The following is a 17097-nucleotide window of genomic DNA, read 5'->3' as shown; positions in this document are numbered from 1 at the left end:
GGCATTTCTGATAGTGGTTATTTCTGCACATGGCACCTCCATATGTTTTGCTTTGTCTTAACTAAATACCCACCTTTTTTCAAAGTTTCCCTGAGACTCGTGGGAGAAGTAGAGTAATTATAATCCATTTAGTGTTGGGACTAATCAGGTCCTTACGGATGGTAGATACAGATTTCTTTGTAACTGAAACTGCAGTTTTTGGATAACCTATTTTTTACTCCATTTAAAGAGATTTTGAAATCAGATCACTAATAACACAAAAATCCATGGGAAAAAATCAATAAAGGTTTTCCATATAAGATAGCTGCTTTGAAAATCCCTGAAATGAGACAACCAGGACACTGAACTCCCATTCAGCTTTAAGGGGAAGCAAATCACAACAAAGACCTCTTTTTAAAGTCCTAGTTCAAACCTCAAAATCCCTGTGAGATAAATCATGCTTTTCCCATTTAGTAGACTATGACTTTGACGCACAGAAAGGGTTATGCAACTTGCTCGAGATCCTGTTGAAGACCTTAGTGGAGATCTGCTGACTCCCTGTAATTGTGTTTAAGATTCAACACCATCCTCTTTCCCAAAATGCTTGAAGGCCTTTCAGCAGTTCAACAAGACACTAGACCAAACAAGAAAAAAAAAAAGGGAGGGAGGAGGGAACATGACTCCAGCATAGATGGGATATTTAACAGTGTTCTGGATGAACAGGAAGGACGCAGTAAGCACATCTTCATTCACTGATGCCTTTAAAGGCCTGACTTGGGGAGGATATAGCTTGCCTTTGGACTGCTGACTTTCTCTTACAGGTGATGCTCCCATCTTGCTGCAGGGAGAATTCATGTGCTTGTGAAGCAAAATTAGTCTGTCATGATATAGAAAACTGCCCATCAAAAAAAGAAATCAAGGGGTGGATGTAAATCAAAACCATTACTGAGCCCCAGTCTCCTCCCAGGGCTCATTTCAAGGCCCAGTTATATGCACTAACTGTTCATTTTTCTGGCATTAGAGGTCAGAACCACATTTTTCTTTTGCCCTATTTTCTGATTTATCTTAACATTGGTCTTATCTTAAGCAGCCTTCTAATAATCAAATTTTGCCTATTTTTCTCCAACTGTCTCTCCCATAGCTGACCTCTACAGCACTAACTGAAAAGCCATCAGTTTGTCGATCTTGCAGACACAATGTTTTGTCCACAGCAGCTGGTAAGAAGCACTCTGAAAATATGCAAGCAGAAAATAAACTCAAGACTGCTGATGCAAAAAATAACTTGTTTTGACAAGTTCAAGTATTTTGTGTGTATATATCTGCAAGGTGTTGGTAGCAAGCTAATTTCTACTTCATCCTAAATATTGTAGAAGAATAACCAAAACAAAACACAAAACCCCCAAATGCCACTGCTTGCCAAGTAGGAAAAAAAACCAAAACACACTGGTAGAAGAAAAATATTTACTTCCCAGCATCTAAAATTACTATGGGCATTAGAGAGCATTGAGGAAAACGCCTTTTAAAAAACAACTGAAGTGTTGTTTTAATAACTTGAAACAAGAGGCAGAGCCAGTGCTACTGATCCATGAAGTCTGTCTCTGTTCTTCCCTCCTCTAGCAGGCTGAATTAAGGACCGCCTGTACTGCCCTTGCAGCCTGATGTCTTTGTCAGCCATCAGCCCTCTCTGTGCCAGCAGAGCTCAAAGCACAGCTTCAGAAGTAAAGCACCTCTCCTGGAAATGTAAAACCAGGACCAAAAGTTTGAGCTGGCCAAAGCATAATCCCACGTCATGATGAAAAGACTGGATTTCCACATTCTTGGCTGCTGTGCGTTGCCTGCTTTCAGTACCATGAAAACACTGCGGTTATTTTGGCCACCAGTTTCTAGACTCTCTGGATGCGTGCAGGAAAAGACCTACCTCTGCTTTTGTAATCGCTACCCATTCAGTGATGTTCACTGTCCATTATGCAGAGGTTTCTTGATAAAGAGCAGAGCTATGCAGAACAGACAGCTGTCCCAGCATACAAACTGCTGACTTGCCAAGTGTGAAGTCACACTTGTCAAAACAGCAAAACTGTTCCCCTGGCCAGTTTCTCCTTGTACCCATCCTGGTGTAAAGCAAACCAACTGATGTTTACAAAATGCCCGTTGCTTTGTTGCAGAGAAACAGCTATGACTCTACTCATATACATTTTAAGACTTCTTAAGCTCCCAATCATCTTTTTAATACCTTCCCAGTCCAAGGACTGAACATTTGATGGTGCTATCTACAGCTGTAAAGCTTTTAAGCTCAATATTTCTTCTTGATTAGAATGTGTCTGTAAGGCAGGCTCACAGAGTCCTCCGAGGTGCAAAATCATCTTGAAACTCCAGTTGGAGACATTTGAACCAACTGCTGTAGAGCCAGCTTTCCTCTCCAAGCAGTACGACTGTACCGAGGCATTACATGCCTGACGCAGACGAGCTAACAAGCCTTGCTGAGCAGCTCAGAGACATTTATCTGAGTAATGCTGCCTTGGGCTCTGTCCATACCGACACACCAGCCTGCCCCAATGCCAACACAGACCTCCTCGCTGGGCAGCATAAATGCGCCTTTCATTTCCCTACACAAATCACCAGGGATCACCCTTACAACAGGGACAGATGCAGACAGACATCAAGTATGAAAGCCAGTGTGGTTTAAGGCCATGGGAGGTGATCCCGTACGTCATACAGAGGGCGTCGTATTGACCAAAGGAAGGTCTGACTTGCAAAAAGGGTCTTATTTTAGAAAGCCAGGGGAGAAGTCATGGCTCAAAGAGAGTTCTCCTGCTGACTTCAAGCAGGATAAACATTGCTCTGGAACATGAGCTGCCTACGCTGCTGTGGCACCTACAGGTTACTTTTTTGGAGCTTTGGAAAACTCCTAAGAATGTTGTACTCCCTTCCTAAGAATTAAAAAGCAGCTTTTTCACTTTAAGTTCTTAGTAAAAATGGATTCAGATGGCAAAAATACAGTAGAAGAATAACGACTTGAAGTAGCACTTATTTACATCTGCTTTACTTGAATATCTAAAGCCTAAATCCAGCTTGTTTAACTTGCTTTTCAATCCTGAATCATGAATCTTCTGGTAATTTGATCTGTGCTGATATGGCGAATCACACCTATTATATACATGTCTCTTTGAAAAAAGGTGTTTTGATAGGGTTATATTTTTACAATTTACTTCCTCATCCAAAGTTACTCGGGAAACACTGCTGCATTAACCGTCAGTACTGAGAATCATGGTTTACCACCCATTTGGTCACAGTTAAACTGAAATAGCTCCCCTCCCCAAATTAAGCACAGTCATGCAATCTGCATCTGCATTTACTGAACATTCTTACTGGCTTTTTTTGGTCTAAGGACAATAAATTAGAGCAGGGTGCAGGGTCTCAAACTCCCACCAGCTGTGCCCCATCCACAACAGAAAACTGTAATGTGAACTTGGCTGCGTTTGAGCTGACAAACCTGCTAAGAGACAGCACAGCAGTAACGGCCCATATTGCTTCCAGAGCAGCAAGCACCTCTGCATGGTGCTCTGAAGGTGTTTAGATATACCAACTGGGACAATCCTGCTTCACGCGGAATGTGTATCGTACAAGCACACTTTTTGCAGCTGAGAGCTTTAAGGATGGCATTCGTGTAACCAATTGCGTAGGAAGTCACATTTAAAAAAAAGATAATCTCTTTCTGGGCTTTGCTTCTTATTTGAGTTATACTTGGGCAAAAAAGATGAACGGACTAAGCTTTCTAAATACACAGCTCGTAGTCTCCCACTGTGTACTGCATACCAGCTTAGTGCTCCCACTAAATATGTACAGGTGTGTAGCACAGTAATAAAAGTTACCGGGAACACTGACTGGGGACCCTTCCTTTGCAGATGATATTTTCATATTGTGTATGACCTATGTGGAACGAACTGCTGTGGAATCTAACTGGAACTAATGAGTTACAAAATCAGGTCAGAAAAGAGTTAGACATGGATGAAGAGACATCCCACAGAAGTGTTGGACATCTGGATGTATATTCAGTAACTGGAAAAGTAAGAACTCTGCTCCCGAATGATCAGCAATCTGGTTTGCACGTAGTTTAAAAACTGCTTGACTAGGTGGGGCAGCGCACCATTGGTGTTAACCACTTGTGTAGATGTGGTTGTGCTTCTAAACTTTCTTCCAATGATAAAGAGCAAAGGACAAGTATTGTATTTTTCTTGCTTAAAACTTTTTGGTAAGATGCAGTACTATCAACTCAGACATGCTTTCTGTAAATGTGGATAGTGGTTAAAAAACAAAACAAAAAAACAAACCCAAAAACCCTTCTAGAAGTTGCTGAAGGGAATTTTATTATGACTAAGAGGCTGGATTCTCTGCACAAAACAGCTATTTCTAGTGATAACGCATAAAGGTTAAACAACTGAGGACAAGGCTGCCAGATGTAAAATGGAAAGTTTCCAATTTAGGAGCAGCAGAGGAAGAACATGAATTAATATGCAAGGACCAAATTAGCAATATAAAAATCCTCTAAGCCAAACCAAATGCCATTGAAAATAAACTCAGGAACTCTCCTCCTTCTCTTCTGCTCCCTGCATTCCAAGGAGGATTGAATTTAGAATAACCATGGGGAATTTTAGAAAAATCTTACACTAAAATGCTGAACAAAGGCTTTAAAAGGCAGAGACACTATGTGCTTCAAAGACACTATTTCTGTCTTTATCATGGTAGATTGTTCTTCCGTACTTCTGTCTGAAAATGGAATAAATGTTTTGGACTTAAGTTTTCTCATGAGTTTTATCTTTAGCGAGATTGGCAACAATTCTTTAACAGCTTTGAAACTGGAGTAACAACTGATCATTTCTACGTGGCTTATTAATTGGAAAAAAAAACCCACAACCCAACCCAACAAAGAAGACACAAACACCCACTCCCACCCCCCAAAATAAAAAAATACATCAACAACCAAACACTTGGCAAATACACAAAATCCACTGGTTGTTGACTTTTCATCCTAGACTACATTTCAGTGCTTTGTTAGCTCTACATATAGCGATACACTGTCAGGCTGGGGATCCTATGCTGCAATAACCTTTGGCAGAAGGGTTTTACAGGTATTACACACATTTTTCTGGAATGAGCTGGCAGATATTCCACTCCAGGAAGAAAAGCTACTTCACTGCGAATGGTATGGACTTTAAATTGGACTCCTGGAAAACGGGTGCGCCAGATTAAACACCAGCACCACTAGACTGATGGTTGGCTCAGCTGCGGTACAGCTTTTCTCTTGAACTTGCATTGTGGAAAGCTCCCACAGGATCTGACAGAAATAGGAGCTCCCACACACAACCATGATACCATCACAAAAAGCAGACAGACACAGGGAACTGCGCTGAAAATGAATGACAGACACATGTAAGAAAAACCCTACAGGAGACAGTACATTTGAACTGGAACAATCAGGAAGAGCAGAGTATCAAATGCTTAAATCAGATGAACAGAACTTGGGACTTTCAAGATAGCGAACAGTGGCATGACATATGGTGCTGCAGCTCTTACACGGCTACATGACATGTCTGCATGTGCCTGTGCTCCTACATGGACAGGCACTAAAATTCCAGCACAGAAATTGGTAACCAAAAGTAAATCAGTGATACTCAACATCAGCAGAATAATTTCACCACTGACCCCTCTGATTCAATCCCTGATCACCTAGCCATATCCCTTGCAGGTTTTAACGTCTGATCCTACTGGACGTAAAACATAATCCCAACAACCATATGTGATATTTTTGAGACACCTGACAGTGAAGGCCCACTTCAATGCTTGTAAAAGCCATGATTATGTCAAACACAAAACTGCCCTCTGCATTTTAAGAGACGTAGCTCACAAAGTGGTTTTAGTTCACCAAATATTTAGGTACATCCAGACAAACAGAAGAAAGCAGAATTAGGTACCTCCTACCTTATGTTTCAACACTCCTTCCCAAAAGCTGTATCTGAGGTTAAAGAGCAAATAACATCCCAAAATACCGATTCCTCACATTATGTGGGCAGCCCAAAAAACTCCACAGAAATACAAATGTAATCAGTTATTCAAAGAAGAAAATTATTTATTGATAGCAACTCATCTCTTACATTGTTTCTCAGCACTGAGATAAATGCTATAAATACATTTCACAAGTATTAACAATATGCTAATGGCTAATGCTGGAGGCAGAATGTGGCAGGAAATGAAACAGTGGTACTGGGATATCCCCTTCACCTGACGGGTGACCATACTTGTATCTATGATTCCAAAGCGTTGTTCTTAAGTAAATAATTAAATATATTGAGCTGGACAGGCTACTCTTCTACAGTCCAAAAATCATATGGAGCATTAACAGGAATTAAAATCTATCCCCTCTGAGTTTACTAATGAGATTCATCTTACCTGGACTTAGCTGTATAAGCTAGTCATCTAGTTTAGCTTCACCTGTATCATCACTGGAGAGAGGCAAGGACCTCCTGATTCAAACTAACCTAAGTGTCTCAAATAAACTGGAAAGATTTCCTCTCCCCCCTGGAAAATGTTCAATGCTCTTCACTGATTGTGGCGTAGATGACTTGGTCAGACTGGACGCATACCTTTTAGCTAACAGCAATGTGAAATAAATCTCACCTCATGTCCCAGAAAGAACCTGACAAACTCCTTCAAGAAATACCCTTGTCAGGTCAGAGAGAACCTAATTAGCACTTGAGAGGGCTTCCTGCCAGCCAGCTCCAATCAGCAGCTCACTAGTGTTTACAGGGAAGACAACTAATGGCATATGCAGAAGAGTTAAGATGCAAATCAACTTGTCTATCAGGAGACAGGCACCGCTATCCAAGGATCTTTGATAAAATATGAACATATGATAGTGAAGGAAGATCAAAATGCTCTCAAGTGTGCAGATAAAAACAAGCTATGTCTTTATTCTGGTAAACTGTATAAAATCAAGCTTTAGCTTGACAGTGTTGCAGGTGTACAGCAAAGAGGGAAGTACAGCAAGGGGAAGCTGACAATGAGAACATGGGAATTCTAAAAAAGGAGAAAAAGAAAATACAGAAGGCATCTGAACCCACAAATATAAGTGTGGGCCCCCACAAAAAATAACGCACTACAACTGCAAGATCGGACTTGGGTGGATTTGATTTGATTTTTCACAATCTGCTTTTGCCCAAAATAGATTACATCTCTCTAATGCACTTTTGAACTTCTTGAACTGCATCTTTAAGGTTTGGCTACTGAATATGCCTGCTAATATTTGTCCACTGGCATCTCTTCTGAGGCATCTTATTCCATGTCTGGACTTTGAGAGTTCCTGAACATGCCCACAATAGTATTTAGGTGACTGCTGTTCAGCACTTTGTGTGTTAGCCTCAGTATTTTGGGAGATTTCACAACAACTTGTTAGTGAACAAACAAAATCAGCTAGCATAGCCAAAACAGGCATATTCAGGTTGCTACTGGAAGGCAGGAAGGTGAACAGACAAGGGGCAAGCATCCATGTATATGGCTGTGCAAACTAGAAAAAGCCTAGCAAGCATAAGATAACATACAAAGGTAAAGAGCTATGGTTGCAAATGCTGTCTCTTCATAATGGACTTTTTCTCCAAAAAGTCAAAACGAAAACCTCCATCAAAGCTACAGAAATACCAAATATTCTACAATAGTGTTCACACCCTCAGTGTTAATATAATAGCAGCACAGATATATAAGAACTGGAGTGCAGTTGTCAGTCAAACATTTAAACTCTTCCTTGAAGTAGGTCAGTATTTCCAGGCAACCAGAACATAAAAACAAAACAAGTGACTTCCATGCCTATTATAACAAATCTCCAGCAGAGTCTGGGTTTATGAAATGACTGCGCATGATGCAAATGTTGGCTGCTGCACTGGAGAGACTGGCCTATTTGTCATTCTAGAGAAATTGCAATCAGACAAGAATAAAACTGTAATAAAATAGCAGAGGAGATGGCAGATGCTTCTCACCCCGAAAATGCATACCTTGCCCCCGAAAACACATGCCTTGCCAGTTCAAGACTGTCCTTTGACCACACAACATGGCCTTAAGGACGTAGGCTGACCACGGCAGAGATCTTCACCTGCACCACTCTCGAAACAGAATATAACATTGCTCCTGTTGGAGCAAAGAACTAGGTGGCAGTTTGCCAGCTCATAAAGGTTAGATATCCTCAGCAGTCCACAGGACAAAACACCCTATTAGCTGGGTAGCCAGCGGCTTTCTATGGACAGGCTGTCTAGCTGAATCCTAGAAATAGTAAAAGAGACAAAGTTGTTTCTCTCAGCTTACATCTTGCACGCACTGACAGCTCTTAGTCTGAACTCTCCCCATTCCCACTTCCTGGGCCCGCAGCAAAGATTAAACCAATTCATTCAGAAACACGCAGGTCATCTTCCTGAAACTAAATCTAAGGCTTGCTTTATCAGTCTTTCAGAATCAAAGATACGTTTGTACATGTACATTTCCCCAGTTGAGCTCAATATTAGGGCCACTCAAGCTCCTGGAACAGGATGTCACTGTTCTGCCCTCTGCACCTTCCCTCCCCTCCACACCACCACAAGCACCTACCCAGGCAAAAGTAGACTAGTGTCTTTCACACGTTTGCATTGTGGTTGCATTTTGGAAGTGGGTCAACTTTTGCGCTTGACATACATCAGAGGAAGCTACTGCCCACACCTACGCAGAATTATCAGTAGGAGGTCAGTGTCCTTTAGCATCGAGTCAGCTCCTCACTTGATGATGCCATTCACCGAAAATACGCTCTCCCTGGCCCAGCACATGGAGATTCCCACTGTCTTGCTTCCACATCCTGGTAAGACAAGGTCAGGCAGAGAGTATTGCTGCAGGGCTTGGATCGTGTTTCTGCTGTGGTTCTCTTCTGAGTACAATGACTGGCCACTAACATAGTTGCATTAGTGCCAACTACCAAGAGAAAACACTGAGGCTGAAGGTAAGCCCTGGAAACTGGTTCGCCTCTCCAACTATGTGAAGTGAAACAAACCGTTCTGCTTTTAATGAATTTAATTGCTCTCAATATATGTGGTTGCTAAAACCAAGCCTGCACAGTGTAAATCCTGCAAACTGGGCATAACCCTGAAAGTCGTGCATTTAGCTTGCCAGCTGCATTGCCCTTACTGTGTATATATACAAAAGGTCCACATAGCCAAAAGGCCTAGTGCTGCAGGGGGAGAAGAGAGACACCTCTTAGACCTCTGCAAATGGTGAGCATCCTGGATTACACAACAAGGGGATATTTGGCTCTCGGACTTCTCCTGCTGCTGCGTCAAGGCAGACAGCCTGCCCATCCGTAAGAGTTGTGTAAGTCTGGATAAGGTGTCTGAGAAAGTCCTGCCCAGTGGCAGGGAGCTTCTTTCTTTCTCTATTTTCATCTTCCTTATCAGCCAACATTAGTCAGAAGGAGGAAGGAAAAATCACAAGAAGTCATTTAAGTCTTCTTTATTCCCTGGAGTCCTCCAACACTACCATAGTAAAATAAAGGCCTCCCAGACAGAGCTTGAGACAACTACTCTAGTAAGTACTTCTGGAGGACTGATCTACTAGCAGGAGGAATGCCCTAAGTTATGCCATGCTAACTAATAAGCAGTTCCATAAAACATTGATCTACAGCATGGTTGTCAGGGTTTTCAATTCTGGTTTTCAGTTCTGCTGACACGTGGAAGGTGGAATGTGGAATCACAGTGTTGGGCAGAGTTGAACAATACATGCTATTCTCTCCTCTTGTATAGTTCCTTTGGAAATGTATTCTGACAGAATAAAGTAGATATGTTATTCTGCTTTTGGCCACCTCTAGCAATAACCATGGTCTCAAGATAATACCGACACGTGAGAGCAAGTAGATTCATGCACAAGGTAGCCACCTATACTTCTGGGCTGTGGTCTGCTTAACGCAAGCTACAGTGTCTCTCCAGAGTGCAGCATGTATCTGCAAAAATTAATCTGGGGACATCCCTAGGTCTTTCAGTGGAGATTAACAGTATCTTCTTTGGCAGTTAGCCAGAGGCATGTGAAACAGCCTACAACTGCTCTCATGACATCCTCTACAAATGAAAGAGCTTAGTAATAAGAGGCAAGCATTTTTCTTTTCCAGTAGTGAAGCTCAGGCACTTAGAAAATTTTCCCTACACTAAATAAAAAATAAACTGCATACATATAGTTGGACAGACTGTAGTTGGGTTCTCCTGTGCATTGCAGCTGGCTAAATCTCAGAAGATTAGCACAGAGATCCCTTGCTACTAGGATCAACTCTACCACCGAATGAAATTACTCTCAGTCAGTCTAACACAAGAGCTACTACTGCATCTCCCAGTGAGTTTACTCACTGTCAGCCTGGCCCAAACCAAAGGACAAAGACACAGTAATATGGACAGAGCCGCACCTCTCTGAAACTCATGGAGGGAAAACTGACTTCACCAACAGATTCAGACTGCTACTTTCTGCTTTCAACTTTCAGTGCACCAAGCTCACTCAAAGAGGAAACTGAGTAATCCCAGGTAGTCTCCTTTTGAATCACATCTAGTGACATTTGTGTTCTGGAAGAGATGAGACAAGTTTATATCTCCTGGTGAGAAATGTCTTACCCTGCCAGCACATTTTGGGATGCGAAGATGCTCTGCTGTATTTGGGTAGTAGTGGGAGATAATCACCAGATAAACCCAACTGCCCAGAGACTGGTGTTGCCAGCAAAATAAGGCACCTAAGAACTAAAGTGGTTGCAGGGCAAGTCATCATGTGGCTATTTTATAGGCCATGAGTGGGATCCGCTGTGCCCTTGTGAGAATTTTGTAACAACGCCGTATCTTTTTTCTCCAAGGCTGGAATTGCTTTGACTGGTGAGTTGACAGAGGGGAGGAATAAAGGAGCGTATTTTGGAAATCGTATGAAACACATTGCCCACATCAAACTCTCTTCTCTCCTCCTCTTGAGTTTTGCAGAAAGAAATTAACATTTAAGGTAAAACAGCCTGCTTTGATAGCTGCCTGAATGCCCCATTAAACATTTTCCACACCTCAGGGGAGACGAATATCCGGTCGTAAATTCCAATTTGTCATGGATTTTCTAAGTCACAGGTTGACAGAAGAAGCAGTTATCACTCTCCGATCAGTACGCAGAGACCATTACACTCTCTAGCAATACTATTCAATGGACGCAGAGTTAAGAGAATAGATTTAAAAAGCAAAGCCCTTTGGTTTTGAATATAAGGCTCCTACAAAAATGTTAGCAGAGATTATTTCACCAACACAGCACCGCGTCAGTAATAAAAAGTAATTCCCTGCTGGAGGAGTGCCATTATTTGTTGTGACTGTAGTTATCACTATTCATCTTCTATTTACATACCATGTAAATGTATACCATACTTTGTAACAGCACACCGAAAACAAAGCCCCTGCTTAGAAAAGTTTTAACACTTCTGCTCCAGTGATAAATTAAGTTCTATCAAATATTTAAGAGCAGCAGCAACGTGTGCATCCTGGAGTTATTTGGAGCAAGCATTTACATGTCCAATCCACAACTCCAGCCACAGCTGTTGAGCACTGGAGGACACTTACTGCAAAGAAAAAATCGCCTTCCCATTCTCCAGGTCCAAGACAATAACACAGAAAAGTAACTAGCCAAACAAGATTTCACCATTAAGATTGTGAATTCGTAATCTCCAGTCTTCAACCTCTGTCCCTGGGTGGTGGAAGTGAGGAACAAAGAGAGGAGAATAAGACGATCACAGGGTTGCAAAGGTTATGCACACGAAACAATTTTCTACAGGCCGGGCTCTAATGCATTTGTAACTTGCCTCCATTTAAACCAACTAACAAAGAGTTCTGGCTGTGATCCAGCATTCCTAACTTAAGCACCTGCACTTAATCTAAATTCTAGGTGACCTGTGAAACTGTCCTCCTAAACTAAGTGCCTAATTTCCTCTGTATTGCCAAACAAGAGAGGTGCCCTTAAAGGCCTCCGGAGAGGCCTCCTATTAACTTCACTTTGCTAAGAAACCTTCCCTCTTTACCTATAAAGACCCCGAGTGCTCTCACAGGCAGACCTACAAACTCCATCACAGAGCAACAAAAGTCTGCAATTCTCTAGCGTGTTTCATTCCTCAACATATGCTGGCAATTCAAACTCAACAGCTCCTTTCAATTTATTCCAAGACTCAGGTCTTTCCCCTTCCCACCATCTGACTCTAGAAAGCAGTATCTTTTGAGGGACTCTCCAAAATATCCAGATTTTTTAAATGAAAGCTGTCTTCTTTCTGCGAACATAGGCTTTTTACTTTAGCTTGCATCATCCTTTGCTGTTCTATCATCTGAGAAGTGTTGCCAACTATAAGCCACTGAGTCATTGATTCAGCAGTGGCTGTATGAGAAGGGGTCATCCAAGTCCACGCCACTGGGCAGGCGGGACGAGGAAGGCCTAGGCTGAGTACCAGCTGTCAAGCAGTCAGCATAGCAGGAGAACAGTTATTTTGCCCCACATCGGGTTACTGACATGATCTGCCTTGCGTAGGCTGCTCCAGAGGACCTCACCGTGGACACTGCTGGCATGCTGTTGAACCTCCTCCTGATGAGCTGGCCTGAGCAGCTCTGCCTGCCCCTGCTTTCCCTCCGTCCTGCAGATCTCGCATTGTTAATTGCTGCTTGTATCTAACAGGGGGTGGATACTTCAGCAGCCAGGAGAGCAGCAAGTGGAGGATATACGATAGAACACACAGGGTCTGACTTGAACCTTTACTTGGTCGCTAAAAACGTGCGATAAGGGGCTTTTCTATGCTGCTGTGAAGCAAAAGTCCCTTTCTGAAGTTGCTGACTGTTGTAATTCTCTGTCATTTGCTGTAGTCTGTGTTTGAACGTTGTAGTTCACGTTTGAGGTGGCTCTCATGCAGCTGTGTGGGAGGCTGGCAGGAAAGGGAACCCATCACAGCGCAGAGGACTGCCCTAGCACTCGGATACATCCCGTCTCACAGAAGGCCTCTTTCAGAGCTACAAAGTCCTACAAAGCTACCAAGCCAGCCAGAGAAGAGCTGCTGCTCTCCAGCAACCCTGGGGGAGCACACGGCTGCAGCTATATGTTCATTAACCTGCCCTACCTACACAAGCATCTCTATCGAGGACAGCATTTGCATCAAAGTCTGCCTGCACGACACCACGGGGAAGTGGCAAAGCGGGGGAGAGGGAGAGAGAGAGAGTGTCTGGCTTGGTCAAAGGTGGTAAAACTGACAAAGTGATCAGCATAAGACGGATGTGGGGAGAAAAGCTGTCATTTATTACTTCCTTATACGATGTCTATACTTCAACATTTTTCCAGAAGCAGAGTCTAAGGAAACAAAGTAAAAGTCACGTCCAATCACTTGTGTTTCTCCTGGCATGACACCTTTCTGAGAAAAGAGCTTCTCTAAACTCACACCCAGCAACTTTCATGACCTTGATACAAATCTCCCAATCTCGGTTCCTTGTCATTCGAGTTAGTGAGAACAATAGTTTTTTTATCTCCAAAAATAGCAAGGTTCTAGTCCCATCTCGTTCACTGGGGCTGGTGCATGTTCAAAAAGGTGACTTGGTGAAGTTTAAAAAAGACTAAAAAAGAAGAAAAAAGTGAGCAGATTAAAAACATATAAGGAAATTATTTTAACTTCTTGTTTTGTTTTTTATTTTTTAACTGTGGGACAGGAGCTTTTCCTAAGGACTGCTGGAAGGTGGAAATAGGTGAGCTGCTAGCGGGGACTAGGATTCTGCAGAGGCCTGTAAGGTCGCATCGTTCAGCTCTGCTCCCAGCCAAAAAGTGCCTCCCAGCTCCAGTGCCTCAACAGGTGACGGAGCTCCTAAGGAGCTCCTAAGCTTCCACGTTCGCTGCCCCACAGGGATTAGTCCGACAAGTGCCTTTGATGCAGATGCAAAGGCACACTACTCCCAAATTAATCTGTGTAAGTGTCACTCAACAGTAAGCAAACTCTGCAGTTAAAAGGAACAATTCTGACTTTTACTCTGGCACAGCGTAAGTAGTTCAAAGGGCAGGGCACTTCACTGGAACTCCCAAAAAAGCATAAGTGATATTAACACCAAAGGTACACCTTTTCTCATAGTCATGTCTATTTCTTTGGCAGCAGAGAGGGATACGGAAAATTGCAGGGGGGAGAAGCATTCCAGAATTAATATCCCAGTACCAGTATTTGTTAATATTTTGAACAGCTTCTGCAACAGGTACTTCTTTTTTCTTCTCAATGTAGGAGACATGAGACCTTATTTCTAAACTGATTTTGTTTGGCAAAGGCTAGGTTAACCATCCTTATTAGCACTATTTTACTTAACTGCAAGAATAGTCCTTTACTAGCCTTCCTGCCACCCATCTCCCTCAACGTCAGAAGTATTCAGTGTTAAGGACAACTACAGGCAAGCAAGGTGCTAGGCACAGCCTTAGGTTAGTGATGCCTATGTGTGTGATTTGGCTAGGCTATTTTTGGTTTAGTTTACAGAAATAAGGCCATTTTACTTGTGTTCCCATGCATGCACACTTACTGGTAGGGCAATATCCCAGGGTGAGATTTCTTATGTGATGTGAGTTTGTGAAATAAAAAGCTGAGTCTGCTGATGTTGAAAACAGAGCCTATTCTGAGTCCCTCTTAGCATTTTATTTTTTCTTCACATGCCTTTCTTGCAATAGGAGAGCCGCTCTCTGCCTCAGTGCTTACGTCAGCCTAGAGGACCCCTCCCAGACAGCCTGTGGAATCAGAGTGTAAGCTTCTTGGCACGTGTTTCGTTTCTGTTAGACTTAGAAGCATCGGAAAGAGAACTCAAGTCTGCTTTTTCGGAAAATATGTCTTTCAGTCCCCAGAAAACCTTAGCCTTAGCTACTACAAGACGACTATCTGGCACTGAGAGAAAAGCAAAACAAAAATTCTGTAAAGCTGGATTCTGAGCACATAAATGTTGGTGCAAAAGTCATTTCAGTCTGATTTACAGATACCAAGGCTTCAAATGCATAGCCCAGATCATTTAAAAAAAAAAATAAAATTTGAAGAAGATAAATGACCTACCGCTCCATCCACGAGTGTCGGGAAACAGTGAAGTCACAGGGAATGATGACACTTCAGACGATAAATAAAAAGCATTTGCTTAAAAGTAAATGTTCAGTGGAAAGACTGCCTCATTCTTTAGAAAAGCAAACATAGCTCGGGCTCACTAATTCGTATCTTATGAAACCTCACAGTCCTAACTCAAACGCAGAAGCCTCTGGCCTCTATCCTTCCTTTGCTCAGTGAAGATTTAATAGCAGATTACTTGAGTGAGGTCTCATATTGCTAAAACCAAATTAATAGCTGACACCATACAGTGGTGTAATTGACCGCTCACACTGGGAAATGCCCACATAAAGGCTTGCAAATCAAACACTAGTTGTGATGCTTACATTCACTTTACCACGCACTGCCCTTCCTTTAACACATAAACCACTAACAAACTCTGAGCGTATAAAAAAATGCTGCTTGCTCATAAATCAGTGATTTACTGTGAGATCCCACCGATCTGAGCGGTTTTTCTTTCACCTGAAGACACAGGACTGTAGGAACTTCCACCGTTCTGAGCAAAGCGATGGGAGACACCAGCTCCAGGGGCAACTGGGAGTTTCTTCGTGCTTGGAGTGGAAACCAAAGCCCTCCAAAATGGACCTGCTCGCCGCCCTGCTTCCACACCTCCACCTGCCCGCATCTCCACCACCAGCTGCCACCACAGCCCTCCTTGTCCCCAGCACCCATCCCGCCTCACCTGCTGTACACCAGGCACTCCATGTGGTTGATCTCCTTGTCGGAGCGGTAGCGGCTGTAATCCTCCCATAGGTCCTTGATGGCGGTGACCGCCAAGATGAAGAGCACGGGGGCCAAGGCCAGCTCCGGCTGGAAGGCATTGACGGCTGGAACGAAGTTGAGGAGGGCGATGAACACAAAGTAGACGTTGGCCAGCCGGTGGAACTGCTCGAAGAGGTTCTTGGGCAGGAAGGAGAGCGCCGTGTACTTGGTGGTCTTGAGGCGGTTGCTGGCCAGGACCGTCCTCTTGGACTTCTCTGCCTCGGCCTCAGGTAACAGCAATCCAGAGCGCACCAGCCGCGTCTTACTCTCCTTCTTCTTCCTCCGTCTCCTCTTCCTCTGCCTCTCCTTCCCCTCCGGCAGCACCTGGGGCGCTCCCTCTCCCCCAGCCGTGCCCTGGGACATCGCTGCCGCCCTCCCCGCCGCCCTCGCCGGGGCAGCTCCCACCGCCAGGCGCGGCCCTAAGTTATCATCCTCCGCCGCCCGCCTCGGCTCTCCTTTCCTCTTCCCCTCCGGGGGTGTGTGTGGCGGGGGGGGAGGAGGGCTCTCTCTAACCCTCTCCTAACCGCTCTGCCGGGACCTCGCTCGCTTTCTCCTCCTCCTCCTCCTCGGCCGGGGAGGGGACGTGGGCAGGCGGCGAGCCGAGCCCTCCTCCTCCTCCTCCCGCCGGCCTCGCCCCGTCCCGCTGGCGGGCCGGGCCCCGGGCCGGCTCAGGGCGCGGGGGGATGCGGCGGCCGCCGTCCCGTACGCCATGGCGGGGCCGCCGGCGGGGGCGGCCCAGGGCGGGAAGGGGAGAGCGGCGGTTCCGCTCCCAGCCCGCCCCGAGGGCCGCGCCGCCGCCCCGCTCCCCGCGCCGGGCAGCCGGCGCCCCCGGGTATGGTCGTCCCCCCCAGCCCCGCGGTACAGACCCGCGGGTGACATTTTATCGGCTGCTTTGACTTTCTGTTACACGTGGGGAGGAGGAGGAGGAGGAGGGAGAGGGCTTTGGGTGTAGAAAGGAAAAAATTTGCACTGAAGCGTCGGCAGCTCCGCACCGGCCTGTATCCAAGGTCCCCAAAGAGCAGCCAGCGGGAGTTTTTATCAGCTGACTCACGTCAAAATACTCCGTTTTCTGACTGACACCCTGTGCCATGTTTGTAGCCACCTCTGCGGTACGGCGCGATGTCTCTGGATGTCTTCTGCCTGGTGCCCCCGTTCAGTTGGTGGCGGACGTGGCGCTTGGGACAACCCCAAAGGTGGCAACCAAAAAGGAG

General features: G+C 44.5%; 1 protein-coding gene across 1 annotated transcript in view; it reads right to left on the bottom strand.

Annotated features, from left to right (window-relative positions):
• Nucleotides 1-16431, bottom strand: part of ATP10A (ATPase phospholipid transporting 10A (putative)) — a 120458-nt gene extending 104027 nt beyond the window's left edge. Inside the window, exon 1 of the mRNA XM_074151349.1 lies at nt 15807-16431. Within this exon, the coding sequence (XP_074007450.1) occupies nt 15807-16249 (443 nt within the window). The 5' untranslated portion in view covers nt 16250-16431. The remainder of the gene's footprint in view (nt 1-15806) is intronic.
• Between the last annotated feature and the right edge of the window lie 666 nt (nt 16432-17097).

This window comes from Numenius arquata, chromosome 1 (assembly GCF_964106895.1).
Source record: "Numenius arquata chromosome 1, bNumArq3.hap1.1, whole genome shotgun sequence".
In the NCBI taxonomy this organism is placed as follows: Eukaryota; Metazoa; Chordata; class Aves; order Charadriiformes; family Scolopacidae; genus Numenius; species Numenius arquata.
This window is presented reverse-complemented; position numbering and strand designations above follow the sequence as displayed.